This window comes from Sinohyriopsis cumingii, chromosome 10 (genome assembly GCF_028554795.1).
Source record: "Sinohyriopsis cumingii isolate HCF-2022 chromosome 10, ASM2855479v2, whole genome shotgun sequence".
Taxonomy (NCBI): Eukaryota; Metazoa; Mollusca; class Bivalvia; order Unionida; family Unionidae; genus Sinohyriopsis; species Sinohyriopsis cumingii.
The window spans coordinates 109780416-109808186 of record NC_142970.1 but is presented as its reverse complement, the minus strand read 5'-3'; the positions used below and the strand labels follow the sequence as shown (position 1 = coordinate 109808186).

General features: G+C 41.3%; 1 protein-coding gene across 1 annotated transcript in view; it reads left to right on the top strand.

The window, feature by feature from the left end:
- Window positions 1-6633: 6633 nt before the first annotated feature.
- LOC149791006 (uncharacterized) overlaps window positions 6634-27771 on the top strand; it is a 28806-nt gene continuing 7668 nt past the window's right edge. The window contains exon 1 of the mRNA XM_089972876.1: window positions 6634-6891. Within this exon, the coding sequence (XP_089829002.1) occupies window positions 6778-6891 (114 nt within the window). The 5' untranslated portion in view covers window positions 6634-6777. The remainder of the gene's footprint in view (window positions 6892-27771) is intronic.

Below are 27771 nucleotides of genomic sequence, written 5' to 3'. Positions count from 1 at the left end.
ACACAGCTAAGGGAGCGCTCTTCATATATTACGAACTTCTGAGATGGTGGCGTGTGTAAGGTGAAGTTGTTTACAGTTGCGACATGCGTAGTGGAGAGAAGGTTGGTACACCTCTATGTTAATTTTGTGTATTGTTGCTAAAGTTTCTTTAGATATTGTAGTTGTGGAAACTGCACATAATCTAAGCACACAGCGAACTAAAGTGGCTCATCCCTTGTGCTCAGAAATCAGAATCAATTAGTCTAAAGCAGGGATCTAAAACTCAAACCATCCTGAGGGTCGCATAAAGGCATGTTCGATAGCACAAGGGCCGTACCACCTTTGTTATCTCTCATGACACCTTGTGACGCCAATAATTTTGCGGGCTAGAAAATAAAGTTTGGCGGGCCACGTGCTTGAGACCTTTCGTCTGAAGTAACTATCTTTAGCAGTTATCAAAACAGAGAAAATGAATTTTGCCAGACTAGACAATACCAGCTGCTGAAAGTGCAATTAATGAAATAACAAATAAATAAAATGTAAAACCAAAGTTTTCTGCTTCTTTTTGTTTTGCTGCAGTTTACCTTTGAAGTCCAGAAAGTGAAAATGACCAAGCTGAACTAGCAGTTTTCTGAAAGATGCACATCTGAAGTCAGGCCAAGTCGCATACTCTAAAATCCATAGTACACACATCAATCAGGCCAAGTCGCATACTCTAAAATCCATAGTACACACATCAATCAGGCCAAGTCGCATACTCTAAAATCCACAGTACACACATCAATCAGGCCAAGTCGCATACTCTAAAATCCATAGCACACACATCAATCAGGACAAGTCGCATACTCTAAAATCCATAGTACACACATCAATCAGGCCAAGTCGCATACTCTAAAATCCATAGCACACACATCAATCAGGCCAAGTCGCATACTCTGTAACCCATAGTAAACACATCAGGCCAAGTCGCATACTCTATAACCCATAGTAAACACATCAATCATGCACTAAAATAAAGGGAATTAAAAGTTCTTTGAACTGTACCTAAGATATACAAGGTCATTTTTAAATAGCCAGTGTAACCAGTGAGGAATGCCGAAGAAATTCTTTTTCTTTTAAAGTCTCTTATGCAAAATGCGAAACTGTAAAGTGCCAGCTAATGCAATATATGCAAATTGTCTCGAAGCTGTTGTTTAAAAGGAATTTATAGTCACCTTGTTCAATATTTGATATATCTGCAATAATAGGTTTTTAAAAAAAGAGTAGTACTTTCATGGGCGCTGAAAAATAGGGGCGGTCCTCACCATTTCACCTCTAAACATGATTTGGCCTAAATCCGTAAAACTTAATAGCTGACCACTATATTTTTCCTCTCTCCGCCCAAAAAAATGATGTGCGGTCGCCTCTCTTTACTCCATCACAATCACGACAGGTTACTTAGAGTATACATGTAAATTTAGGTATTTGGTGCAAAAACCTCTCAAATGAATTTCACAGCAAAACCGCAAAAAAACATAAACACCTTTCAATCACATTGAAACGCCTAACTTGTTTTCAATTTATGATCTTTGGCTTGAATTGTTATATCTGTCCAAACATCTGTCCAAATAAGTTTATGCATAACATACCGAGTTCGATATATTTATATTTAAATGGGTTTAAGTGTGGTGCTTGGAGTCTTCTAGTTTTATGCCCAAATGAGTTAAGTTGTGAAAAATGAGTTAAGTTGTGAATTAGAGTCCCATATATTTAAGTCCAAATGAGTTTAGTGTGAAGCAATATATCATATACTAATATATAAATGTGTTTAGTTGAGGAGTCCAGTATACTTACATTCAAATAAGTTTAAATATAAAGGAGAGTCCCGTATACTCATATTAGAATGAATTTAAATCTGAAGTGGACTCTCACGCGTACATACAACCGAATACAGTTTTAAATTAAAGTACCATACAATTGTATCAAGATACAGTTTCAACCCGTTCTTTCCTGGAAATTCCATTTTGCGTTACATATCAAGCCAGTTCTCAGTTGGTAAATACTAGTATGTTAGACTTACCCAGATTATTACTCATTCCACTATTTAAACAGTACATTTCAATCACATTTAGCCATCTCTACATACAAACATCCGTATCAGCTGGTCAGAGTGAGGTGTGATCATTTATTGCAATGTGACATATATTTCACGTGTGGTGTTAATACCAGTACAAGATTTCCTGTCAAGGTCTGAAACAAAATCATTTACGAAAAAGCTGAACAACATAGGACTCAGTACATAACCTTGTCGGACACCAATAATACATGAAAAATATGTATATTTTCCATTCATCTGCAGTCATTAGAGTAAGTTTTGATTCATTGATACTAGAACTTTGCACAGTTTTCCACCAACTCTTTTGTCATTAAGGCAAGTAAGCAATTTGATCTGACTTACAGGGTCAAAAAGCATTAGAAAATTAATTAAAACAAACAACATATACAATCCAACATCCCACTGCCTATGCCTAAAGATAACTATAGTCGAATATACTGTCCAAAAATCCACCTAAGCATAATAGCTTTTTGATTCTTAACATCAACTGACATTTCATTCAAAATACTAGTACAAATTTTGTAGACATTTTATAAAATTATCTATCAACAATATGACACGGTATTACAGTCATCAAAAGAACATATTCAGGCAGTGGTTAGAAAACGCATTCGCTATATTGTTAATGGAAACAACTGGAATCAAGTTATATTATGTAATATAATTTTTTAAAACGGCAAATCTAGTAAACATATCCTTTACAATCATCTCAACTATAATACCGACTGGTTCATCTGATTTTCCTGACTTAGATTCAAAACGTTTTCTGGAACGTCAGTTTCAGTAAAAGGGTCTTAAAGAACGTCATGTCTGACGTCAATGTGCAAATCAGAATTATCACTAGGTTCAGTGTCTTTCTGAGATTGTGTTAATATTGTTTACAAATCTTTAACCAGCAGATGTCTGTTTAATTATCTTCCAAAACGTTTGCTCGACCTGACCTTGACTCCGTCGTTTTTTATATCCAGCTCTTATAACTTTCTTTTTCATGCTGATCACGTTTTTAATATGTTTATGTTTGTTTTATATTCACTTACGTTTTTGACGGAGTTATACAAAATAAAGTTTACAAACATACAATATGTTTTGGCGTTTTGAAATGATCAATATTTTGTCCCACCAAGATATGTAGGTCTTCCTATCTTCGTGAAATTTTTACATCGGGCTGATTTATGATATATAAACTAATGATACACCATTATGAATCGACTGCAACACCAAATAACAAAAATTCAAAGTGGAATTTTTTAAATTTATTCTAAAATAAATTTGTAAAGTTGTGTTATGTTTATATTTCATGTATATCTGGTTAACGTTACGTCAAGCAAGTTTTCGTATGTATATTTCGTTGCCAAACATGAAACTTTTGTCCATTAAGAATGTATTGCCCACATCTTAATTGAAGAAAAAAAATCTAAGCTCCCAGCCATAACGAGCTAAGGTAGCACTGAGAAATTTCATGGATCCACATAATTGGAATATTTCTTGCTTTTTGTCCTTTCACCTTTCCATTACATTGTATAAAAGTTGTTTTGTTGTTTCTTCAAAAATTAAACGTCACTCTGATACAATTTATAAGAAATTACAAAAAAAAAACTTCATCACTAATGCCCCCCAAAAAACTGAATAAGTTTGAGTCACGAGGTGCAGTTTCCTCCTACCTAATTCGGCAGCTCGAACCCGCCTACCAATTTTAAAAACGAGAAGCACGAAGGATATAAAAATATGCACATCTCATTCAACGATTTTAATTTTCTAACTCGACTGCCCCCAAATGGTCCCCTACATTGTCACTTTCTTCGAGTTACAAGCCTAACGGAATCTCAATACTTACACGAAGTCCATATTTACATAGGTGAATATGTGTTGTTCATCCAACGTGAGTGTTGAAGTTCAGTGTTCCGTAACCTCCGGATAATTCCGTAAATTTCAGTAACTTGGAGATGTAAGGGATTATTATTTTGCTTTGAATGTTGAAATTAAACATTGCGTACATTGGATGCAAATGACAAAGTGTTCATCTTTTATGAACGTCCAGCAATCGGAAAATGAGTGAGCAGGCTCCTTGTTTACGTTGAAAACGTCAGCATGGTTTGAAACACGATGATACCGACAATGTTAGGGAATGTTATTGGCAGCCTGGCTATTCTAATAAATTTATGAATGAAATTGGTACGTGTTGTGCATTTAAAACGATATCCTTGATGCTTTTCGTTTTTAAAATCGTAGGGGGTTACAAGCTGCCGAGTATGTAGGCTGAAACAATAGTACCCTTCATCGAGGCCTGTTACAGTTCATGTCAGACCCAAGAGAATGGTACTAGAGAAAACTGTTAACATAGAGATTCTACTCAAAATGCTATAGAAACAATGTTTTGAAACAACCTGAGCAAATGTCGATCCAACAGGTCCACTGAATCCAATGTACTTTGATTCAGTTGGGAATAAGAGGGAAACTTCTTCTAAAGTCTTAAGCGACAATGTAAAGAAGCTCTATGCCTTAATGAGTTGAAATCTAAATAACTTGTACGTTTTGTGTTAAACAAAATGGTTAATTTATCATTTTTATTGCATTTTCCAAGGTAAAACATGACCATAGGAACGTAATTTTTTATATAACATGAACTTTATTACTACCCCTGCTCTCTTCAATATTTAATTTTATTCTGACTCACGTACATAGTGCTCATTCATTCATTCATCGAGTTTGATCTGGTATTATTTATGAGTTGGACGCATTTTCTGCAAGCTGCTCAATACTATAGTCTTACTGATCATTTCAGACATTTCTGAACGATAAAATCATGCATACATTTTTAAAGAAAAGATCCAAAGATATTTTTTTCAATCACAATTTATTTCGTTTTTGTCAGATGTAGTACTATACTTTTGTTATTCATAGATTTAATTACTTTTAGATAAAATATTATTTTACAATCATTATATTTTTTAGATAGACCAGAAGAAAGAAGCAACTGAGCCAGTATCCAGATGCATTGCGAACCAAGTCCTTTTTTATGTTCTTTCTACCAAGACTTTTGGTTTTCTTTCTACGGAGACTTTTGACTACATGAATTTATCTAATTCAGTTACTTTTCTATCATCTCTCATACCTTGGGGGATAATCTACAGAGGTGGGTTGGGGTTGGTCCAGGTTTTATCAACTCCCTTTATCTTTTCCTTTAGGCAGCACATTTTGTTTATTTTTGAGATTGATAATCTTTACCCTGATTCGCCTTAATTGATCTCGAACCATTTCCAAGTCTACATGCGCATTCAATTTATACCTAATGAGGACTAATATAAAAGACTTTCCTTATATTTATTTTTTTCCACTCGTAGATTGTTTCACGACTTACGGTTCCGTCAATACTATCGAAAATAACAGACCGACCATTTTATATTTTCTTGCTGCCAGATCGAGAATCTTTCGAAAAATTATCCGGTTTCAAAAAATATTCTTAATCTAATTTGTAAAGAAATACCTATTTATATTAAATATATTAATTGAAAATAAAGTATCTTGAGGGACAATGAAAGTAATAGCCTGGTTTGAAAGATAACTCAAGCTCCCTTTTTCAAAAATCAAATAGTTGGTCCCTAGGACTGTTACGTAGATATTGAGATTCGATATAATTGCATTCATTCTTGACTGAAGATTACTTAGCACAGTTCTGTAGACCTCTCTAAAACGGATTTGTTCCCTTGTAAAGAGTATCATATATATGTATGAGTAGATACGGTTCAGTGAATTTAGTTCTCTTTATATATTGCTAAGAATAGTCACACTATCTTGATAAAGAAGTATGAACACTGGGAAGTATTGTCGAAACTAAACGTTATCAAATTTCTTCCTTCCTTCGTGCTACTAACAGTTACTGGTGTATATTGCAACAATTTGCATTCAGTATTAAAACGCGCTCATTCCTCTTCGCATTTATAATATTTTGAGTACTTCTATTTTTTTTTAATTATAAAATTAACTGCTGTTGATAACTAAATAATCAATCTGTTTACCCCCTTAGGGCCTCTTGCCAAATTAGCATTCTTCAGGTTGAACATTCACGATAAAATCTACATTGCAGCGATGTTTTGTATCTACTCGACTATGGATGTCTGGTATCGTTTCCAGTTTCGTAAGGTTACTAGCTGTATATATATAAAAAATCTTTAGTACCTTGATATAAGTGAATACTAAAATTTCTAATTATTGCAAGTAGCGCAGGGAATCTTAAGTGGTATTGGCCATTCATCACGTAATGTATATTAACACTGCATGTAAATGAAATGAGAGTGGAATCATTTAATGTAAAATAATTTTCTTGCTTTTATTATTAAAATATTAATTATAAAAATGGGAGAGGGGTATACAGTTTAGATTTGAATTGCACTTTTTTACGCATGGAATTGTTTTAATAAAAAAAACAACAACGAGCAACTGTAAGTGCTATGTCTGGTGTTGAATTAATTATTATATTATTGTTTACAGTCGGTAAAATAGCCCTAACGAGCTATTTTTCTTTTAATTATGTAATGCACTTCCGACTTTAAATAAAATTCGTCAACGTATCTGTCCACCGTACGAAACCGGAAGCGAAATCCTATACATCCGGATTCGGAGTAGTTACACTAAAGTGTGTACAGCTGTTTAGGTTTTCAAAGGGAACGTATATATTTTTTATTGTACAAGTTGTCAGGGAAAAAATGGACACTACAATCCAAGCCCAAGCTAAAACGTATCGCACTCTTCCTCGTGAGGATATGGATGATGGACAGATCATTTGGGATTATCTAAAACTTGGTGGGATGATTGAAAAGGTGAGCTGTTGTATAAAAGGGACACAACTGTTAAACTTACTAGTCTAATGCAGTTGTTTCTCTTGTATAAAGAGGAGACTTGGGACCACGTAGCACACTTAATTGTCATGTTCCGTCGGCATAACTTGAGGTTCGAAGACAGTATATTTGACAATTGTTAGACAAACGAGACTGAATATGGGTGGGGGTCCGGGGGTTAGGTGTGTAGTCCTACATGTAAGACTAAGATGCTGATATTTATGTTTTGGGCGTCAGGCACTGAAACAAAAATAACGTGCTATGCCTTGCATTGTATGACTGGGGGTGGGGTGGGGTGGTGGAGGCGGGGATACACCCTCCTCTTGCCGTTCAAGTGCAGCGGCTAGGTGAAGTCTAGGAGTCCCAACCCCAACCCGAATGGATTTTATGCAGTTTTTAATGGTATTGGAAGCTATCCCGGCATTTATTGATTTATTTATTTTACCTAATTGTGAAAATCAATAATAATCGTTAAAAACAAAATCAAGCTAAACTTGCCGTGCTTTATCATCAGAAGTCGCATATTATGAGGCAATTATTGTCCAGCTAGTGAAAATTAACATTTTAAGAAAACAGTTATCATTTCCTATAAATATTAATCAATTTTGAGCTCTGGTACATTACACTTAGCATATGAAACAATTCTCACAAGTTTTTTTGTTTGATTGTTTGTTTATATCTGCAGTTCAGTTTATTGTCCGTTATTATCACCGTTGTTGAAGCGATGCATTAGATAAAGTCTTTTAGTTTGCAAGTTTTCCAGAATATTTAAAAGTTCAGAATAGTAATGGAACTTGCCATTTCCATTTAAATTTGTCCATAAAACTTTCATGTCTCAGCTAACAGTGCATTGGTAAACTTATTAATATTAAATAAGTACTATGTATGAACCTTTTTGTTTCTGTTCGAAAAAAAAATAGTCAAGACTATTCTTTTATTTCTAAATTTTATGTGAAGTCAGTGTAACATATCTATTTACCTTTTATGCATGTACATCTATGCATGAGTACATATTATTTTCGCACTGGCTGCGTCAGTAAATGGTTTTAAAACGCCCTTGCCTTTTGTTTGTTCTTTTGGATAGTGACTGCAGTTTTTGGATGCTTTTTGTGGTGAGGAAGACTTAAAGGCTTCCTTGGACGCGAGATTGTCATCTGTAATTTCAGCTCCATGACTAAGCGTCTTTTTTGTCCCTACTTCGCCTTGTATCTTGAATATCCTGTTCTCAGATTAGTGAAAAAGAATTCATGTGAACGGGATCATATTGTTTTCCTGGCTACAAAGCATGCTTCACACGGTACAGAGAGATTAAATGTTCATTCTTGCTGACCCGATATCAGTGACCCCCCCCCTCCCCGTTAGTCTGAATGAAGATTCAGCATGCAGTGTGTCCCCAATGGATGCAGAACTTGAGAATAAAAAACCACCTTAGTGTCAGAACTTGTGATCAGACTGATTAAATATCAAACCTTTGTGTCAAAACTAGGGGTCAAATTAAAAAATGTCGGTGTCTCTGATACACAAATGAAGTTAAAGGGAAACACTGACGTGTGGTCCATGTTAATAATACATGAACATTACTGCAATCTAAATTTTTGATAGTGCTGGATACCTGGTTCTGTAAAAAAGCATTAGTTCATCAACTGACAAAGGCTTTATCTTCTTAATGTTTTTATTTTACATTGTAAAATCTTTGTTAAAATCTAAACCTTATAGTCAGTATTAGTGCTGAGGTGCCGCTGATTCCTATGCATACATACATACATACATACATACATAGTGGCCTAGTGGTTAGAGCGTCCGCCTCGGATGCGGGAGGTCGTGGGTTCAATCCCCGGCCGAGTCATACCAAAGACTTACAAAAATGGTACTAACAGCTGCTTCGCCTGGCGCTCAGCAATAAGAGGTTAGTGTTAGTTCTGGTCGGCCTGGTGACAGGATAATGTGACTGGGTGGGACATCATGCTACATGTCTGCGGCATGATACCCCAGTACTAGACACCACTATAAACTGCTACACTGCAGACATCGTAGCGATATGACTGAAAAATTGTTAAAGCTACGTTAAAAATCCAAATCACATACACACACATACATGCATGCATACATACGTACGTACGTACATACATACATACATACATACATACATACATACATACTGTAACGTGCTCACCCCAGTTTAACTTCTCAGCGCAAGCTCACTTATATTTAGAAAATTTCTTCCTGTTGTGAAACTTCGGCAATTCTTAAATTGAGACCTTGTATTGGTTGCAATATTATAATGTACTGGTAGTATATAGAAAGTCGTCTGATAACAGACGAAATCCCTGTAGAAATAATGGCTTCTTAGTAGTGAAGTGGGATACTATAGGCTCAATGGGAATTAGCATTAAAAACACCCTTGGGAACATATAGCCTCAATGGAAATTTAACATGGAGAAAAATCGTGGGAACATATAGCCTCAATGGGAATTTAACATAGAGAAAAATCGTGGGAACATATAGCCTCAATGGGAATTTAACATAGAGAAAAATCGTGGGACGATATAGCCTCAAGAGGAATTGAACATGGGAATTGGGACTGTATAGCGTCAAAGGAATTTAAACAGGGTGGGACTGTATAGCGTCAAGGGAAATTGAACATGGGATTTTTTAAAAAAAAATAAAATAAAATAAAATAAAAAAAGGGGTAGGCAATGGAAAGGCTATCTCTTTTCTAGAAATATGGCTGGCCCTGAAAAGGGCCTTTGGGTTTATGTTAATGTATTCATTAACATAAAGGGCACCGCATTGGTCTTCTTCTTGTCCTTAGGCTGCGTCTCACTGTTGGCCCGTAAATTAGCACTCTTTTCAGGCATCCTTGTCTTTCAACGTAGATCCTACGTATCCACAGGCTGGTGTTTGTCCTGTGGACAACGGTCCACTTGGATCGGACATACATGAGCATGTCTGTCCTAAACATCATGGAAGACACAAGGGTGGATGACTCAACTGTGGTCCACATCTTGAAGCGACGAGAACAGGTGAATCAATGCAGTGAACTGCGCTTATTTATAGGCATAGGTAGGATTGAAACGGATTGAGTTCATTCACCAATCCGAACACGCGTTACAGAATTCAGTCAGCCCGCATCCAATTCGAAGAGAGCAGTCTGTGACGTCACGTAGTCTATATAGATTCGCTAGCGCTTGTGTGCAGTCAATCTATGCGACAGTGATTCAACATGACGGAAACTCAGAAAACGATCCATTGGGGTGCACCAGCAGGGGAGACCGCCCAAGGGAACCCGGACTTACTTTCAGAAGAGGTGAATTGGGATTTTGTGGATTTTCTCTCCTCGTAAGAATTTGTTCCGGAACCTTCGTTACCTTCTTCATTACCGCAAGTGGAGAATTTTAGACAGAGACAGAAAGAAGAATTGGAGAAATTTATACAACGACAAAAGGAAGCGGAACAGGCTTTTCTCCTACAGCAACAGCAACAAGAAGAAGAGGTAAGAAAAAAACAACAGCAACAGCAGCAAGAAGAAGTAGCAGCAAAGAAACAAGAGGGTGAAAATCAAACGGTCACGGTACTGTTGGACATTTTAGCGGAGTTAAGAAGTCTGAAACAAATGTATCAGACTTCTTTATCACGACCGAAGAGAATACGACCTTCCCGAGCTAAACACGTCAACCCTGTGACTAAGCCTACCGTACCACCCTTAGTGATTTCAACTCAATCATTATCATCATCATCAACATTACGCAGTCCAGAAGTAGGCCTTGGCCGTGGCAAAGGCTTAAGGCAGTTAAATTTGATTGCTTAAACTCACCCCTTCACCATAAAGAAAAAGGCCCTTTTCAGGGCCACCCACATTTCTCGAAAAGAAATACAATTTCAATTTGCCAATAACTCAAAAAAACCCCACCCATTTTACCCTTATAGTACGTGTCTGTGTATGAGTGCGTGAGTGTACGTTCTTATTTTAAAATCAGAACTAAAAGACTCTTACCATATATCATTCATTTATTCTTTTATCCATTTTTTACAATCCAATTCACAATTCACAACACAACACTTTAATAAAAAGTTCATTGACTTCTTCTTTCTCCTTTTTTAGTCTCTCTGTTTTTTGAATTTCTTCACCGTCTTTTCCTCATTTTCTTTCCTTCTTTTCTTCTTCTCCTGTTTCTTTGCCTCTTGTAAATAGAATTGTCTTTTTTCTTCCTCTTCTTCCTCTGAAGAATCCCTCTCTTCTTCCGAAGAATCCCTCTCTTCTTCTGAAGAATCCTTCTTTTCTTCTGACTCCTCTTGTTTCTTTTTTGGGCAATCTGGAGACCAATGTTCTTTTTCTTTACAATAATAACAGGTATCTTGACTTTTGTCTTTTTTAGTCCATGTTTTTGTTCTTTTTTGACGGTCTGGACACTCTAAAGACCAATGCCCTTTCTTCTGACAGATATAGCAAGTATCTTGACTTTTATCTCGAAAGGAAGGAGAGTAGTCCGTAGGCTGGTCTGAAGAGAATTTTCTAATGACCCCTGGCAAAGCTCTGACGAAACGTTCCATCTGGTTAGTCTCTTCCATCGTTGTGCTCGGCTTGAGAGTGAAATGAATAGTGAAAGGATAAGACACACACCCTTTTATATACGCTGGTCTGCTATGACTATAAAGTAGCTCATAGTGTTTGAACTTGAGTCATTTGACTTTTTGCTTTCAAGATGAAACGATCTAATTCGTTCGAGAAGAAAGAAGAAGAAAGTAAGAGGCAGAAACGTGATCTATCGCCTCGTACCAGGGCTGAAATCTTGGCACAAATTCATGCCAGTGATTTTGAAGAGGACATGAGTGAACCAGAATCAGAACCCTCTAAACCAAGTTCACCACCCTTAGTTAACCCTGAAAAGTACTATTCCATTCGAGAGACGGAAAAGCGCTCCTCTAGAAAATTTAGAACTACGGCTTACAAATACACAGTGAAGTTTAAAGATTTCAAGGCTGAAGTGCCGTTAGAGAAAGCAGAAGTGTTCATCACTGGGGTGTGGGATTCTTTGCTCACTGCACTCAAGCGACAATGTCAACCCAAAGAAGACGATCGCTTGAGACTTTCCATACAACACGACGGTTTGAAATCCCCTGTTTGGATCGAGTTTAGCACCCCTGCAGAATTGACTGCTTCCAAAGTCATGGACAAGATTCAACACGTGCAACAATCTAATGACCAGTTTGACATCACCGATGGTAAAGCCACACTGGACATGACCCACGTCTCTCCTCCTCAAGGGACTGGACGCAAAAAGATGTTATTGGTGGACGACCTTCGCAACACCAAAAAGAGTCTCGTCCGAATTCGCAACCCTCATGACCAGATGTGTTTAGCCCGTGCCATCGTGGTGGGACGAACCTATGCCAACAAGAACGACACGGTACAATGGAAAAGAACCTGGAAAACTATTCGACAATCGGACAGAGCCAAACAACGAAACGAAGCAGAACTCCTGTTGCAACAAGCTGGTCTGTCCAAAGACACACCCTGTGGCATTCCTGAGATGCAAAAATTGCAAGATGCCCTAGCTCCACGATACACCTTGAAAGTGCACCCTCAAGAAGTGCGTGGGCCTCTGTTGTTTCGAGGCCAAGATTTTAAGGACGGAAAATACATTCATGTTTATCATCACGATGACCATTTCGATACCATTACCAGTATCACCGGATTCCTAGGATACGGTTATTGTGAGAAATGTGATTATGGTTATAACAATCGAGAGCAACACAAGCATTGTGGATCGAAATGCCCAGGATGTTTGGCCTCTCCACCCTGTCTGAGCGAAGAGCCAGTGCCTTGTTCAACTTGTCTGCGCACGTTTGTCAGCCCTGCCTGTTACCAGCAACATTTGAAAACACAAGGTTCACAGAAGAAATGTGCTTGTCAACTCCTGAGATTGTGCCCTACGTGTGGACAAGGGATACTTACCAACAATGCCAAGGCACACGTATGTCGAGGAAAGAAAAAATGTCACATTTGTCACCACATCGTGGACTTGGAACACGAATGTTACGTGCAAAAATACCAACCCCCACCAGAGAAAGAGGACGGTCACAAGAAGAAAGGCAATTTCATCTTTTTCGATTTCGAATGCATGCAAGAAACCGGCATTCACATTCCTAATTTCTGCGTGGCTCATCGAGCGTGCGAGAAGTGCATTCAAGAACCTATCTTCAGTCATTGCCCTCACTGCAGCAAGATTCCCGGAGGGCGTGAAAAAATCTTTCGAGGACCGAACACGTTAGCCGATTTTGCCCAATGGGTTTTAGACCCCGTCGACAAGACGTGGAGCCAAGAGGACATCGAACGTTACGGAGATTGTCATCGCCATGCCACGGTGATGGCTCACAATTTCTCCGGATACGATGGACAGTTTCTTCTCAGATACTATACGGAACAATGCACCGAGCGTCCTAAAGTGACTTTGAACGGAGCCAAAATCATTTTCATGCAAGTGGGACAAGTACAGTTTAAAGATTCGATGAGCTATTTGGCCATGCCTTTGAGTCGAATGCCTAAAACGTTTGGAATGACAGAAATGGCTAAAGGGTACTTTCCACACTTTTTCAATACGGAAGCCAATCAACACGCCGTTCTACTCCATTTACCTGAGGCTCATTATTACGACCCCGACAACATGCGTACCGAACAACGAGAAGCTTTCTACGCTTGGTACCAGGCTCACGCCTGGGACCCTTTCGACTTTCAGGAACAAATGCTAAAGTATTGTCGTTCCGACGTGGACATTTTACGGCGTTGCTGTGGAAAATTTCGAGAACTGTTCATGGAACACGGAGGGGTCGATCCTTTGAAAGAAGCTTGCATCATTGCCAAAGCGTGTTCCTTAGTGTATCGGCAACGATTCATGCCTGAAAACACCGTGGCTGTCATCAGTCCTCAAACGACCAACTTTGTCAAACGTCAATACTCGGTCAAAGCCCTACGTTGGTTACATTACTTGTGCGACAAGGAAGACAAGTGGATTCAGCATGCCCGCAACGGAGGGGGCGAAAAGACCATCGGAACGTATTCGGTCGATGGCTGGGACTTAGAAAACCCCAAGATCGTGTACGAGTTTAACGGTTGCTTATTTCACGGATGTCCCGTCTGTTACCCTGACCGTAGCACTAAAAATCAGTTTTTGCAACGAACCATGGAAGACTTGTACCAGGACACTTGTCAGCGTCGCCTAAAGTTAGAACAGCAAGGATACCAAGTGGTGGAAATGTGGGAACACGAGTACGATCACCGTATGAAAACCGATCCCGAGTTTAAACGCCTCGTGGAAAGTTACCAGTTCATGGACCCGCTGAACCCAAGGGATAGTTTGTACGGAGGAAGGACCAATGCCACCTGTTTGCTGTACCAAGCCGACGAAGAGAAAGGAGAAGAAATCAAATACTTGGACGTGTGTTCGCTGTATCCCTACGTGTGCAAATATTGTCGCTTTCCTGTAGGGCACCCGCAATTGCTGACGGAACACATCGACCTGAAAAACATTCGACAATACGAAGGCTTGATCAAGTGTAAAGTTTTGCCTCCCACTAACCTATACCATCCCGTCTTACCTCACCATTGTCAAGGCAAACTGATGTTTCCCTTGTGCCGTACTTGTGCCGAAACGTGCAACCAAGACCAGCCTTGTCAGCACACCCAGGAAGAACGTGCCTTGACGGGAACCTGGGTCAGCGTAGAATTGTTCAAAGGTCTGGACATGGGATACCAACTGTTAGAAGTGTACGAAATTTGCCACTTTCCCAAGACACAACAATACCACAAGGGTGACCCTACACAGAAAGGCATTTTCGCCGACTACGTGGATGCCTTTTTGAAACTGAAGCAAGAAGCCAGCGGCTATCCTTCCTGGTGTCACACTCCCGAAGACCAAATACAATTCAAAGAGAAATACTACGAACAAGAAGGCATCTCTTTAGACCACATCGAGAAAAACGAAGGCAGGCGATCGTTTGCCAAAGTGATGTTAAATTGCTTGTGGGGTAAAATGGCACAACGACCGTGTTTACCCAAGACGGAATATTTGACAGAACCTTCCCGCTACTTCCAGATGATTCACGACAAAACCAAATACATGAAACACGTGGACGTCGTTCGAGAGAATTTGATCTTGGTCAATTACGAAGAAGATCTGGACTTTGTACAAGACGACCCTTTTGGAAATGTCATCATTGCGGCTTACGTGACAGCCCATGCTCGCTTAAAATTGTACGAAGCTTTAGAACTGTTAGGGGAACGCGTCCTGTACTTTGACACGGACAGTTGCATTTACATCCATCACCCGATTCAACATCACCCTAACATCGAAGGAGGCCGTTTAGGAGCCTGGACAGGCGAGCATCCCGACGACAAGATTCTAAGTTTCGTCAGTGGCGGTCCCAAAAATTACGGCTACGAATACCGGGACAAACAAGGAGAAGTGCACACGACGTGCAAAGTGAAAGGACTGACTCTGAATTATCGTACCAGTCGTGTGGTCAACTTTGGGGTATTGAAAGAAGCCTTGCAATCGGGAGAGGATGGAAACTTTAAAGTGACCACTCACCAACCGAACAAGATTGTACGTTTACCCACTCACCACATCGTCAGTCGACCCTTGGAAAAAGTCTATCAAATCGTGTACCAGAAGCGAGTTCGACTTCCCAATCATTTCACCTTACGGTATGGACACGTTGGTATAAAACATTGGTTGTAAGAGGATAGTTACCCCACTAGAAAGATGACTTCGCCACAGCAAGAATCGAGTGAGAAACCCGATGAGAACTCCAAGTTCAAACCCTACCATTTTCCAGTCTTCTTACCTGACTATTGTGATTGTGCCCGTCGATTGGACACGTTTCAGAAATGGCCTACGGATAGGGAAGGATTACCTTCTTCGCATGTTTTAGCTAGAACAGGATTTGTCTACTTGGGACCTGAGTCAGGATTGGGATACGAGGTACAGTGTTTCGCTTGCGGACTGAAGTTACGAATGGATCTATGTATCTATAAAGATTCAGCTATTCTGGAACATACTCGATGGTCTCCGCACTGCCCTTACCTTTCTATGGCCTTTCCACCCATCACACTACGGTACAATGTTGACGGTACCTTAGAGACGGTACCTTCCAGAACAGGACATAAAAAACGTAAAAAAGGAAAGATGTACAAGCTGGAGACTGCATTGAGACTAGTATAAAAAGGGGCTATGGTCAAGATCGATAGTTCATTGTGACTACCAAGACCGAGCGAACAAGATGAATACTTTGAAAGAGACATCGTTCCAGTTTGGGGATTGTAAAAAAGTTGTATCTTCCTCTAGTGTGACTAATATTGGATGGATAAGACCCATGCATTGCGACGGAAAATGTCCGGAAGGAAACTGCGATTGTCCATGTGGTTACCATTGTAATTGCGTAACGGAGTTTGCAGACGAGTGCGATTGTGAGCCTTGCGATGGATACGATGCTGTACCTTGTGACCTGAGCGATGCCGTAAAGCATCATGGGAACTTTGTTCTCACTGGAAAGTGATGCTGTGCGTGTCAAACCTGAGGAATGCGAAAGCGATGCCGCTCGTCCTCTTAGACATTTTACCGGGTTTAAAGGGGAATGTCGACCTTCACGTTTACCTCCCTACGGATGTCATCCAGCCCTGAGCAAACTCCTGTTCATGTCACCCAACCCTCATCGAAACTAACCTGTGAAAGACGAATATTCGTTTCCTGTGCGTTTGTCGGAATACTGCGACTTTGAAAATCGTCTTCAATCGTTCAAAGGAAAATGGCCAAAGTATCTGGGAGGACCGACCCCTGAAGAATTAGCCAGAGCCGGATTTTTCTACTTGGGCGAAGGAGATAAAGTCAAGTGCTTCAGTTGCAGTGTGTCACTTCACCACTGGGAACCGCAAGATTCGGCCTACGTTGAACATGCTCGATGGTCACCGAATTGTCATTACTTACCTTTAGTGGGACCGAGACATTGAAGTAACTTCTTACCATAATAATCTGTTCATGGATACTTTACAAGAGAACATTCGTGCTTTGCCTGTGGAGTTGAGAGAACGCATTTATCGAGAGCTGGTCAAAATACAAGTGAAACGTAAAGAACAATTGCATCCGTTACGTCACCGGTGTTTGAACCACTGGTACCTTCAGGCTATACAAGGACTGATTGAGTTGAAAGTGTTCCATTGGGCAGACATTGATCAACGACCTCCTGGTTATAAAAAGGAATGGTTTGGTATTGACGATTCAATCTACTACATTGTAAACGTACTGCATCGAATTCCAGAGGAAGAGTTAACGAATTACCAACATCTTTCACGCAATGTCAACTTGGTGAAAGAGGAAACTTCTGAACGAATTGTAATGTGTAGATTAGTGGTGAAACGATTTAGATTCGACAATGAATTAAAACCATGTTTGTGCAAACAGTACATTTCTTGTGTCAGACCAAAGAGGATTTAGTATGACCTATTCATGGATACTTTACAAGAGAACATTCGTGCTTTGCCTGTGGAGTTGAGAGAACGCATTTACCGAGAGCTGGTCAAAATACAAGTCAACCGTAAAGAACAATTGCATCCGATACGTCACCAGATCTTTAACCACTGGTACCTGAATGGTATAAGAGAACTGATTCGTCAGAAATTCTTTCAATGGTCAGACATTGTTCAAAACTTTGAGGTCGCTAATGATCGACATGTTCATAATTATGGTTACTTCGAGATTCACCTAGTGCAACGCATTGAGGAAGACAAGTTAAAGGATTACCAACATTTGTTACGTGGAATCTGCTTAGCGGAAGATGAAACACCTAAACGAACTCTGACGTTTCGGTTACAGTATGCAAGATTTAGATTCCCTACTGGAGAACGAAGATCTCTGGTTAGAAAGTACGTGTATTGCATCCGAAAAAAAGAGAATATAAAAACAGGCTGCCATGCCACGGTTTATGTCACATGTCATCCAACAGATTCCGTGGAAGGAACTCAATGACCATATTCAAACCGTGGATCATTACCATCAATTATTACAAGAATTTTATTCATTCAATTTGGGACGACAAGTGGTGTGTGTCTTAGTGACTTGTTTTCTGGGATTTCGTTTACCAGCCGATTCTTTGTGGACTCTTTACGATCAGTACTTACCACCTCAATGGCCTTAAATGGTCACGAAAAACTCCTTTTGCTCAAAGCCTTGCGTTTTCATCTGGATACTTCTCGACCTCAACAGGAAAAAAAGATTCGTCAACTTTTAGCTACCCAAGACGTGTATGACGATGTGTGTGTAGCTTGTGACTTACATCCCCATTGGACAGATGTCCGTGCCTGGAAAGAATGGGGTTTTGAGGCTTGGATCCAAGAAGTGGCCCAGTGTGCACGAGAGTTGTTCAAGGAAAAAAGTTACTTTTCAACCCGTGTTAGTGACGGTGCCAGAAGAACCCGTCACCCAGGACAGGACTGTCGTGGACAGGCCTGAAAGACCCTTTCGGGAGGACACTTGTGTGACCTTACCCCCTACTATAGAACTGGTTAGAACATTACCCAAAACATGTTGTACAGACACTTGTTTTTATTCCACGTTCATCGTTATCATGTGCCTTTTATCCTTGTACTTAAGCCTTTGGCTTTTATGTATTTTTGTCTTTCGTATTCATGTTTGATAAAAAACATTCAATAAACGTGTTCTGAAAAAGTATATAAACTCTTGTCTTGTTTGTTTTCGTGTCACAAGTGACATTTCTGACACCATGGCTACCTCTACTGTCTCTGCTCCCTCTTCCTCTACTGTCAAAGTCATCGACGAACACTTAGATCGTGCCAGTTGGGAGGCTTTGTACCTTCGCCATCCCTTTAACATGCTCATTGCTGGACCTAGCGGTTCTGGCAAAACCGAATTCGTCAAACGTTTGATCGAACATAAACATCATTTGATCGATCGGCCCCCTCAACGGATCGTGTGGTGTTACAAAGAGTGGCAATCGGCGTACAGCCTCTTGCGAGAAAGTCAAGGCGATTCCATCGTGTTTGTGGAAGGCATTCCTAAAGAAGACGACGGCATCGTCTCTGACTCCCGTCAAACCCATTTGGTCATTTTCGACGACATGTTAGGAGAAGACGAAGAAGAAATTAAATTGTGGTTTACGCGCAAAGGGCATCACCGTAATGCCAGTGTCGTTTACATCACCCAAAATTTGTTTCAACAAAGTAAAGCCCATCGTACCATCAGTCTCAATGCGCATTACGTGGTCTTGTTTAAAAGCCCTCGAGATAAATCGCAAGTGCAAGTCTTAGCCAAACAGTTAGGAACGCCTTGGCTGACTCAGGCGTACGACGATGCCACTCAAACGCCACACGCCTATTTACTCGTCGATTTGAAACCTACGACCCCCGAGGATTTGCGATTTCGTACCCACTTGTTTCACCACTGGTGCCAAGACGGAGGGCCTGTCCTGTACACGTCTTCGTCCTCGACTTCATTTCACTCCCCATCAAAAAATCTATAAAAACCTCAGACCCTTTTTCGTCTGTCTCACACAGTGTGAACATGACGTCCCTTCAGTCGCATCTTCCCGTCAAATTGATTCGTGCCTTGTATGGCATCAGTCGAGAAAAAAATCCACAAACACGAGCTCGTGTCTTAGAAGCTAGTCACAAATCATTTTGAAACCTGGAGGGAGCGGTACTCTAGGAGGGGTCATCATTCGCTCACTCTTAAGATGGGATCCTAATGCCCCCAAAGTTATCCCCAAGACAAAAGTCCAACGAAGCCCCAAGAAGAAAAAGAAAAAGACCCCAAAGAGAAGACCTTCTCCAGTGGCGGGACCCTCCTCTGACCAGACACCACCCCGGAAAAAGAAAAGAAGCCCCAAGAAAAAGAAAAGTCCACAGAAGAAAACTAGTCGCAAGAGAGGCACTTCGGCCAGGACGCAACCTTGCACTCGCAAACCACGACCTGCCACAGCGGTGACTGCGTCTCCGGCAGCCTCACGTTTATCCACTTCTCCGTTGATGTCACCAGGAACTGAAGAGTACTTGGAGACGTTGATCACACCAAGAACTTCTCCGTTGATGACCCCCAAAAGAACTTCCCCAGTGGCAGGACCCTCCAATTTAGTGGCAGTGGCTGCTGCTCACAAAGTACCTTCTCCCAAAATCAAAGTCCATGAAAGATCGGGCATGTTACAGAGTTTACTGGATTTGTCCAAGCAAGAACTGGCTCGATTTAGTCCGTTACGTACCCCTGCACGACGTGTCATGCCTGTCCTCAAACTGATAAAACGTAAAGACAATCAGTGGCGACGCGTTCCAGTATAAAAAAGGCCTGTGACCGAGTTGGGTATCAGTGTTTTTTTAGGTGCTCCTAAAGACTCAAAGATGTCACCCTCCAGAAAACCCCAAGGAAAGAAAAGGAAGGGACTGCCACCACGTTTAGCCAAACATGGGGACCTGTTATCTGTCCTGTCCAAAGCTTCTCCACCCCTACGAAAAAAACTCATTCAAACGGCCTCCAAAGAGGTCATCGATACCGTGTGCGAATGTTGTTTGAACGTTTTGAAAGGCACGATTCCTTTGTCCAAACACCAGAAACAATGCTTAAGCAAACATCGTCACGTTCTTCGCCAAATGGTTCGAAAGAAAATTCCCATTCGTCAAAAAAAGAAGATGTTAGTGCAACGTGGAGGCATTTTGCCTCTCTTGTTAGGCCCCATACTGAAAGGAGTCTTGGGAACCATGTTGGGAGGACTAGTGGGAGCAAGAGAAAAAGGCCTTCGGAAGTTCCAAGATCTCAGAATCGACCCCTGACAACCCCATGGAAGGACGAAAACTAGCTTTAGTGCCTTACAAACGATGGATGGAATACCATCGGTGGCAAGAACAACGCACCCCGCATTTACCTCCCAATCCCAATTTGAGCGAAATGTCCCAGTTACAACACGAATTGCAGTCCTTGATGGATCGCCAAGATTTGTCCGAAACAGAAAAATCGCAAAAGTACGGTCAACTCTTGCAACGACTGCAACTCTTTCACCAGAAAGCTTTAGACGAAACAGCTCTACCCACTCTGAAAGATTTTAAGACCTTGATGAAAAGTCCAGCACCATCACCAGTACCAGTACCAGTGACCAAGACAGAAAAAGGAAAAGAAGAAGAAGAAGAAGGGTTTCAAACTCCACCAGAAAAAGTACGCAAGTTAACAACACCACCTACCTCCAGAATCGGATGGATTAAAAAGATGATGGCCACCCCTTCTTCCTCACAAGAGAAAAAGAAAGTGAAGACAGAAGTGAAACAAGAACCGATATCCCCCGCTCAGACATCCTCCTCCTCTTCAACACCTATTGCCGGTCGCACACGCAAAGCATTGCAATCCAAGAAAATACCCCAAGAGAAAAAGAGTAGCCTCTTCCAAGAGTGGGTGCCTTATTAAGACACCAATCAACACAAAAAATGGAAAAAGTCTTAGCCAGCATTTACTACGATCCCTCGCATCCTGCAGGTTACGCAGGAGTTCAAAAATTGTATCGTGCTGCCAAAACGCGACTGAAAAGTCTCCGTTTACCTCAAGTGCAACGATGGTTACAAGAACAAGCTACCTACACTTTACACAAACCCATTCGACGCAAGTTTGCCAGAAGTCGCACCCGAGTGGAAGGCATCGATCATCAATGGCAAGCCGATTTAGCCGATGTCTCTCATTTGGCCAGCCACAATCGTGGCTACAAATATTAGTTTTGTGTCATCGACGTCTTTTCCAAATTTGCCTGGGTCGTGCCCTTGACTTCCAAATCGAGCAGCGAGTTAGTGCGAGCCCTGCAACGGGTGTTGAAACAAAGCGGTCGTCACCCTCTTCGATGGCAAACGGACAAAGGCACCCAATTTCTGAACCAAGCTTTCCAAAAAGAATTAAAGAAACGTGACATTCATTTTTTTACCACCGAGAATCCCGAAACCAAAGCCAGCATCGTGGAACGTTTTCAACGCACTTTGAAAGAACGCATGTGGAAATATTTTACGCATCACCACACTCTGAAGTACATCGACATCTTACCGCACCTGGTGCAAGCGTACAACCAATCTTACCGTCGAAGCATCGGACGTGCCCCACCAGACGTGACTCCCGACAACGAAGTGTTGGTGTTTGAGCGTCTGTTTGGTACGTCCCCGACGAGGGCTGTCCCCAAGAAAAGTGGAGAGTTGGCCGTAGGAGATTGGGTGCGCATTGGCAAAACCAAACGCACTTTCGACAAAGGTTACTTACCTAACTGGACGACCGAATTGTTTCGCGTCACTGGACGAGTGCATGGCCGTCATCCTGCCGTCCATAAATTGGAAGACATGAACGGAGAAGTGCTCAAAGGAACGTTTTATTTGCCCGAGTTACAACGTGTCACCAAAAAAGAAGACGACGTGTACGACATCGAAAGCATTCTCGAACGCAGAACCCGTAAAGTGGGCAAACGACGTATCAAAGAAGTCAAAGTACGTTGGAAAGGATATCCACCCAGTTTCGATTCTTGGATCGACGCTTCACAAGTCATCGACTATAAAAAGAAGTGACCATCATGCCCTTTCACACATCAGACGCAGCTACGTCGACCACTCCTTCTTCACCCAGTTCTTCTGTGCAAGATTTACAAAAACAACCCTTGTGGGTGTGGTGTGGAGAACGTGTGCCTAAAACGCAAATCGTCTTTTTCTGCCAAATCTTCGTGGTGTATTGTGTCATCGGGGCAGCCATCGCCAATTTGAGTTTGCAACAAGGAGACAAACAATTGTGGACTATTTTATTGAGCAGTTGCATCGGTTACCTGCTTCCTAATCCCTCCCTGAAATTCTCCTCGAACGGGAACCTTGTGTCCAGTGCCAGTGTCAGTGCCAGTCACCAGTCCAACCATAATCAGAACCCCATTTTGGGCGGAGACACGCCTCTGACGTCCAGTAATATCCCCTCGGACAGCCACAGAACTCTAGAATTATGAGTCACCAAAACCAATTTTACTTGACCTTACCCAGTGACAGTTCCATGGAGGTGTTTCCCCATAACACGTTGTGCTGTTACACGGCCAAATTACCTCAAGCCATCCCCTTAGATCACGAAGCCCATTGGGAAGTGGCTTTGGTAGAAATGATTCACCCGACCCAAGTCCTCAATGTCCTTCCCAATCAAAATTTTTTTACGGTGCAAGTTCATGACGAGCAAGTGCAACAGTGGATGGATACCCATAGCAAATATGACAAGAAAACCCGTAACAAAGAAAATTCAAACTGGACCGACTATCACTTGTTCATTCCCCCAGGTTATTATTTTAGTGGTCAACATTTGGTCAACACCATAGCCACCAGGTTTAATGGTGTGTTTCTGAAAGCTTTGGAAAGTACCAAAAAAAGTGTCACCCTGGAGTACCACAAAACAGCTCGTCGCTTCCTGATAAAATTTCCTGAGGGGCCTAAAATAATATATTTCTTATTTTGTCCTGAATTGTTTGACATGTTGGGCGGTGACATGAACCTGAAGAAGATAGTAGAACAACAAAAAGGCGAATTACTAGTCATTTCTGACAACGATACTTTTGCCAAGTATTTTCGTACCCCGGTAGAACTGAACCAAGGACTGAATTTGATGTTCGTGTACTCCGATGTGGTGGAGTATAACGTGGTGGGACACACCTCTGTGCCGTTACTGCGTGTCATTCCTTTCAAAGTGGACTCTGCCGCGAACGCTGACGAGGAAGGTGGAAACACTTACCACGTCCACCGCGAATTTGTCCATCCTCACTATTTGCCTGTCAGCAAGTCGTATTTGGACACGGTCAACATTACTATAAAAGGAGATTTGGGACAAATATTCCATTCACCAAAGGAAAAGTCACGGTGAAACTCCATTTTCGAAAACGGTTCTCTCACGACTCGTAAGTAAGTCATGTATCCAGTGTACCGAGGGGTGGCTCGACAGCGAGGACACGGTTTAGGAGATATGTTAAAATCGGCCTTTCGTTCGGTGGCCCCGGTGTTGAAACCGATGGTGACACGCGGATTGCACGCCTTGAAAGATGCGGCACTGACGCAAGGCAAAGAATTTCTCCAAAATGTCATCATCGACAAACAAAACCCTAAAGAGGCCTTCATGAGGGCAGGCAAAAATGTCTTGCTGCAAACGGGCAAAGACATTTTAGGCCGACGAGACACACCTATAAATGCCCTGCACGCTACCGAGTCAGGCATTCAGCAAGGACAAGGCAGAAAGAGACGACGAAGAAAACACCCTTTCACCAGACTTCAAGCTAGAAAGGCCAAGAAAAGAAGAACCGTTCGAGACTTAGACGTTTTCGATTATTGAGACACAGCAACAAAAAAAAATGATGCACCGAGAGTCATGTGCTTGTTCCAAGACGGAACTGGATATGTTTGCCATGCCCCCACCATGATGACGATGCAAGAATCCCAGTGGGTGGAATTTCACCCGGTCTCCTCATTGACCGATTCCGCTCCCATCGAGTTTGAAATCAAAGGATAGCCCGAAGATTACATCGATCTGAATAGCAGTTACTTGTACTTGAAAGTGAAAGTGATGGAAGGAACACCTCCCGCTAACATAGACGCTGATGAAGCAGTAGCTCCCGTCAACAATTTCATGCATTCCTTGTTCAGCGAAGTGGACTTGTACTTGAATAACAAACTGGTCAGCAGCAGCATGGATACTTACCCTTATCGAGCGTACCTGGAAAATCTCTTGACGTACGGAAAAGAAGCCAAGAACACTCATCTGGATGCTTGCGTGGTATGGAAACCTGACCAAGCGACTAAATTCAACGGCATTACACTTGCTGGGGATGCTTCAAATCCAACGGGATTTGTAGAACGACAAAAGAAAATTGCTGGAAGTCGTAGTTTAGAACTGATGGATCGTTTGCATTTGGACATGTGGTTACAAGAAAAGTACTTGCTGAACGGGGTGGATGTCCGCCTGAGACTGAATCGCAGTAGCGCTGCTTTCCATTTGATGGCTGCTGCTGATGCCACTTACAAAGCCATCATCCAAGAAGCCAGACTCTACGTGCGTCGTGTGGAAGTGTTACCTAAAGTAGGTAACGACATCAGTCAGACATTGAGCAGAACAACCGCCAATTATCCGATACGACGCGTAGAAGTGAAAACGTTCACCATTGCTGCTGTACAGCGATCCATGATCGAAGATCATCTGTTCCAAGGACAGTTACCCAAACGTTTGATTGTTGGTATCGTCAAGAATTCAGCTTTCAATGGTGTCTACAACGAAAATCCTTTTGAGTTTAAGCATTACAATGTGTCCAAGATCGAAGTCAGTCGCGATGGCAAGACCTTGTGTACCCGACCTTTCGAGCCTAACTTTGGTGCAGCAAAGAATTATTTGAGATCGTACTTGTCCCTGTACAAAGCTACCGGACAGTTAGGAACCAACACCAGTCACGGCATTACGTACGACGATTATGCAGGAGGCTACGCTTTGTGGGCTTTTGATTTCACTCCAGACCAAGGCAGCGACGAGGGACATTTCCACCCTATAAAATCAGGCCAGATTCGTGTGGAAATTCAGTTTGCGAGTCCACTGGATGCAGGGAACACAGTGAACGTCATCCTGTATGCAGAATTCGATAATACCATAGAAATCAACAGTTTGAGAGAAGTCATTCTAGATTACTAGAAACCATGGAAGACTGTTATCCCTCTTTACCTAGTGAAGAAACTTTGGACATGAAATGTAAGGAGACTGTGGAAGAAGAAGTGATCATGATGAAGTCAAGATGGCCAGAACAAGAAGCCCATTTAGTCTCCTGTTTTGCCAAACACTTGGTCGACAAAATGACGGAATTGATCAAGAAAAATTGTTATGGATGTCAAAACGATCATCCCAGTCAAATTCAACACGATAAATGCCTGATGTTAAGTCAAGAAGAAAAATTGGACGAGTATCTGGACGAAGCTTGGAGTCTCATCTCGAACTAAGACGTGTTGCACCAGTGGTATAAAGACTTGCGTGAACATTCTTGTCCACCATTAACCACTCAAGAGATCTATCGTATCGAAGCTCTCCTGAATCAGAGTGAGGAAACAGAACGAATAACCGTTTATTCGTCAGACATTTTCAAGCAAAAAGTCAGGATCGAATTGACGACTTATTATTACCTGTGAAGAAGAAGAAAAAAACCACACAAATGGATACCTGGGAACTTTATTACCTTTTGAACCACAGTTCGTATACGTCTTCTTGGAATCCTGTCGTCTGTGCTAAAGATGAACTCCCTCATCGCAAACCTAAAGACCATCAAGCTTACGTGATCAACACGGACGACAGTCATCTCCCAGGAACCCACTGGGTAGCCGTTTACTTTCCTCAAGAAGGATGTGTGGAATATTTCGATTCGTACGGATTGCCCCCTTTGGAAGACGATATCATTGACTTTATGAGAAGAAATGCTCAGACCACCCGATTCAATAATGTGAAATTGCAAGGCACAGATTCCTTGGTGTGTGGACAGTACTGTGTGTATTTTCTGCATCGTCGCAGCCTGGGCTATTCCTTAGAACATTTAGTGACTCATTTTGATCCTCGTTCTTCTGCTAGAAATGATGTGAAAGTAGATCGATGGTTTTGTGACCATTATGCTTATCTTTTGTCTCAAGCTAGGAAACGTAGTGTCCATCAATGGCCTAATGATTTCCAACAGTGGAAATCACAATTTCATTCACAACGTTGTCAGCCCTGTTCAAAGTAGATTGTGAATTGAGAAAAAATGTTTGTGATTTGAAAAAAATTGTTTGATGTTATAGTGTTGGATTATTGTTAAAAATGTTAGAGTTGCTGTTTAGTGTTAAGTGATTTTTGAATAAAAAATGTTGTGTTTTGAAAAAAAATGCCTTTGTGGTTTGTTTAGCTATAAGAATGTTGGATTGATGCTCTTTCATTTCTTACTATCCCTCTCATGACACTCACTGAACGTTGCGACTCGAAAACCGTGTGGGGGATGTTTTCCTTCACGTCCGCGCTTTGACTTTAAGAACCGGGGTTGTTTCAAGTCTAACCATCCATTGTCGACTCATCCTCCTACGAAGATGTGCTACAAACTAGCTAAGCTCAACGAAGCCTACGTGAATTTGCATAGGGTCAGACACAGTCTGATACCGAAGCCAGAAGAAATAGAGAATGTGAGAATGTTAAAAATCACTGAAGACCTGATAGAAGAGCTCTTCAGAGAAGAAATGAACAGGGAAAAAGAAGAATGGACAGAGAAGTACAGACTTCAGAGACAGCAGCAACAGCAGCAACAGCAGCAGCAACAACCTGAAGCTGACAGAGGCTTTGTCGATTGCCGTATCGACACCAAAGAGTTCTTCTTCTCTTTCCGAAGACGCAGACCTATCGCCAGAAAGTCTATCCTCAGAGGACATCGCATTCTTAGAAACTAAAAAAGAATGCCATAGCAAACAAAAAACAGCCCTTTTCAGGGCTTCCCAATACTCTAGAAAAGAAATAACTATTAATTTGCCAATGTGTGTAGGTAGAGTAGTGTGAAAATAAACACTAACTCTTTTTTATAAAATGTGAGGGTATGTGTTTGTGAGTTTGTGTGTTTGTGTTTGTAAGAGCTCACGTAAGTTGGTGTGGATAGTAGATTAAAATGATGTCTTTTTTGGTGTTTGAGGTGTATATTTGGGGTTAGATTGGATTGCTTTGCGTATGTGGATAGTCTATTGAAGTGATTTATGAAAAAAATTTGAAATAGTGATGGGTAGCATAAAAAGTGAGTGAGTGTTTCTTTTAGGTCCGCGCGTTGTTGTTTTTGGTCATGATCTAG